The following is a 1,080-nucleotide window of genomic DNA, read 5'->3' as shown; positions in this document are numbered from 1 at the left end:
GTTTTCAGTCAGGTCATCATGTGACTAATAAGTTATGTCCAATATTTAATTGATCCCATCAGATTTCCATGGTTTATGAAGAAAAGTTCAGTGCTCTACACATATATGGCTATTCATAAAAGTCCATTCTTTTTTATGGAGATCCAGCTTCATTTAGGTAGTCTAAGGAATCCCTTTCTTCGTCAGGAACTCGGCACCCTCCCTTCATGTACAGGGCACACAAACAGCATCTGTCTTATTTCTGCTCGTTTTCATCTCTACTGTCTTGCTTCTAACATTTTTCCACATCTCAAAATATTGCTTCCATTGTATTTGCTGTCTCATTTTTTTTCTCTTCTTTAGTCTAGCTGTCATACTGTTGATTAGCAGTTTATATATAGTTTATAAACCTCTACACCTTGGAGGAACTTCTGAACTGTTTTTACATCTGATGATTATTATTTAGATTAATAATCATTATTATTGAAATGGAATAGAAGAATAAAAAAATAGAAAGTAAAATAGATAAATAAATATATGAATAAGTACATAGATAATTCATATATATAAACATTATACTTTTGACTAGTAAAATTGAAAATCATGTTTCAGTCTTGCTGATGAGTGGCTTGTACATACATGATAGAATTTCTGTTCTGTTCACCATGGCTTGTACAAAAATGTGTTTTTAGTTTTGAGTTTATTCTTTTATCAGGAGTATTTGATGTTCAATAATTAGCTTTTTTATTTTAATTTTTATTAATGGTTGGGGGAACCTCTGATGTTCTGTGGAAGCCTCTGCAGAAGCCTAGTTAGGAATTGCTGCCACTAATGATCTCACTTCCATCATATTTTTGGTCTTTTTATCAGCCCATTCCTAAACTTTCTTCTCTTTGATTCCTGATGTTATTTTCTAGATTGTTGATGAATGGTTAGGGCTGCTGCGTCGCCGACACCGTGAGGACCCAGGTTGCACTGTGGCCGTTCACTGTGTTGCGGGGCTGGGTCGTGCTCCTGTGCTGGTAGCTATTGCACTCATAGAGCTTGGCCAGCGCTATGAAGATGCTGTGGAACTCATTAGGCAGTATGTATATATGCTGA

The 1,080-nt window shown here is 35.6% G+C and overlaps 1 protein-coding gene across 1 annotated transcript in view; it reads left to right on the top strand.

Moving 5' to 3' along the window:
- Window positions 1-1,080, top strand: part of LOC119589086 (protein tyrosine phosphatase type IVA 2-like) — a gene marked incomplete at its 3' end in the record, with an annotated part of 23,919 nt that overhangs the window by 21,923 nt on the left and 916 nt on the right. The window contains 1 exon segment of the mRNA XM_037937662.1: window positions 897-1,063. Within this exon segment, the coding sequence (XP_037793590.1) occupies window positions 897-1,063 (167 nt within the window).

Source organism: Penaeus monodon, chromosome 25 (genome assembly GCF_015228065.2).
Source record: "Penaeus monodon isolate SGIC_2016 chromosome 25, NSTDA_Pmon_1, whole genome shotgun sequence".
Lineage (NCBI taxonomy): Eukaryota > Metazoa > Arthropoda > Malacostraca > Decapoda > Penaeidae > Penaeus > Penaeus monodon.
Note: the sequence above shows the minus strand (reverse complement) of the source record. Positions and strands in the feature narration are given on the sequence as shown.